The sequence below is a fragment of the Bos indicus genome, chromosome 29 (assembly GCF_029378745.1).
Source record: "Bos indicus isolate NIAB-ARS_2022 breed Sahiwal x Tharparkar chromosome 29, NIAB-ARS_B.indTharparkar_mat_pri_1.0, whole genome shotgun sequence".
NCBI classification, from domain to species: domain Eukaryota; kingdom Metazoa; phylum Chordata; class Mammalia; order Artiodactyla; family Bovidae; genus Bos; species Bos indicus.
The window spans coordinates 27,992,959-27,995,408 of record NC_091788.1 but is presented as its reverse complement, the minus strand read 5'-3'; the positions used below and the strand labels follow the sequence as shown (position 1 = coordinate 27,995,408).

At 31.7% G+C, this 2,450-nt stretch overlaps 1 protein-coding gene across 1 annotated transcript; it reads right to left on the bottom strand.

Moving 5' to 3' along the window:
• Positions 1 to 1,271: 1,271 nt before the first annotated feature.
• LOC109554055 (putative olfactory receptor 8G3) lies at positions 1,272 to 2,234 on the bottom strand. The gene has a single exon (XM_019954357.2). The coding sequence runs from the start codon at positions 2,205 to 2,207 to the stop codon at positions 1,272 to 1,274; it is 936 nt and encodes a 311-aa protein (XP_019809916.2). The 5' UTR covers positions 2,208 to 2,234.
• Between the last annotated feature and the right edge of the window lie 216 nt (positions 2,235 to 2,450).

Genomic DNA, 2,450 nt, shown 5'->3' with positions numbered 1-2,450 from the left:
TGCTGTATATTTATATATATATATTTAATATATTTATATATATCTTTTATATATTTATATACATTCTATATATAAAAATATATATTTATATACATTATATATATAAAAATATATATTTATATACTTATATATATACAAATATATATATTTATATTTTATTTATTTATATTTATTTATTATAAATATATTTACATATATATTTATATATATATTATATATTTATATAATATTATAGTTAAAATTATATATTTATATATATAATAATATATGTATTTTATTTATATATATAAATATGTATTAATACATATATATAATATATGTATTTATATATGTATAATATATAAAAATATATATAAAATATATAAAAAATATAAATATATATATAATATATAAAGTATATAAATATATATATAAATATACAGCATATATATATCTTTTATCATATAAATATAAAAATGTGTTGGACCGCTTTTATAAAAATTGTTGATGTTGAGCATGAAAATTTGAATCTCTTTAGTGAGTTTTTATCATAAGATTCTGCAGTAACTCTCCAACTGATTTCTTTTTCCTTGATTATGACATGTTTGAAATATTTTGATTACTTTCATTATATCAAATGAAACAAAAGTGATACTAAGATTGGAGAAAAGAAGAAAATGACACAGTCTTATAAGGAACTGTAGATTAATGTGCAGAAGAAAATTACTGGGAAGGCCTTAGACTTACCCGTGATTACTTGGGGCCAATATATCACTTTGAGTAAAATCACGGATTCTGGAGCCAGGCATTCTAGACTCTTGTCATTTATTATGTTTGGGAACTTATATATTTACTGAAACTAAGTAAGTGTTAGTTTATTCAGATTTCAAAGTAAAATAGTACTAGGGCTTGCTCTGAGAGAAACCTGTAAATATTAAATGAAGTTACCTGCTTTAAAGTGCTGGGCTTTGTGCTTGATATTTTATACTATCTCAATCATGTATGTTATTATTTTATGATGATCATCATAGTCGTTGTTGTTTGTATTTTTTTTAAAGTCAAACTGGAACTTCTTTAATTCTTAAGACTCTCTGACTTTATTCTTGTTATTTCTCCATAAATAGTCACTGTAACACAGGTTCAATGGAAGTGGCCCAGAGATAATTTGGGAAAGGTATTATATGAGAAAATGATTCTGAATTTCCAAACAAATGAACAATAAAACAAAAGCATTGCATATCTCAGAAAATCAAAGACATATTTCTGATATGACACTATGACATTGAGTCTATTCATCTACATTTTCCACTGTCCAGAATTTTCTTCAGAGCAAATTTGACATCCTTATTCCGCAGACTGTAGATCAGAGGGTTTAGCATGGGTACAATGCAGGTATAAAACACAGAGGACACTTTCCCTTGTTCCATGGAGCTGACTGATGATGGCTGCAGGTACATGAATGCTACAGATCCATAGAAAACAACAACAGCTGAGATATGGGAGCTGCAGGTGCTGAAGGCTTTGGACCTGCCTTCAGTGGAGTGGATTCGGAGGATGCTAGAGAGGATGAAGATGTAGGAAGCAAGGATGGTTAAAACAGGAATCAGGACATTAAAAGCACTAAAGACTAGAGCCAATAATTCATTCATGGAGATGCTAGAACAGGATAGCTCCAAGAGTGGGAAGAGATCACAAAAATAATGGTTAATCACATTGGCCTTGCAGAAATAGAGTCTCAACATAAAGCCTGTATGGATTGCAGATTCAATGATGCACAAAATATAAACTGTCACTGTGAGCTGGAAGCACCTATAATAAGACATGATGACATTGTATAGCAAAGGGTTACAGATGGCAACATAGCGGTCATATGCCATTACAGCCAACATATGACATTCTGCAATAATAAAAACAATAAAGAAATAGAGCTGAGTCATACATTCAGGGTAGGAGATGATATTCTTCTCTGTCACAAAGTTCACCAGCATTTTGGGGGTAACAACCGTGGAATGACAGAAATCAATAAAGGACAAATTGGTGAGGAAATAGTACATGGGGGTGTGCAGGTGAGAACTGAGCCCTATCAGTGTGATCATGCCCAGGTTCCCCACCACTGTGACCACATAGATTCCTAGGAAGAAGACCAGAAGGGGAATCTGGAGCTCTGGTTTCTCTGTGAGCCCAGCGAGGATAAACTCAGTCACTGAGGAGTGATTTCCAGGGTCCATTTTCTTCTCAGCAGGTTCTAAGTTTAAAAATAAAGAAATGAGTGTACTTTTGTGTTGGGGGGTGTGTGTGTGTGCGTGTGTGTGTGTGTGTGTGAGAGAGAGAGAGATAGATATTTATGAACATATGCATGTGCACGTGTGTGAGGCAGAGAGTAATCCTGCTGAGATCATTCTTTAGTGATCATCAGAGGACATACATAATGTGCGGATTTCTTTAGCTTCTATTGTCATTCTAGGACAAAC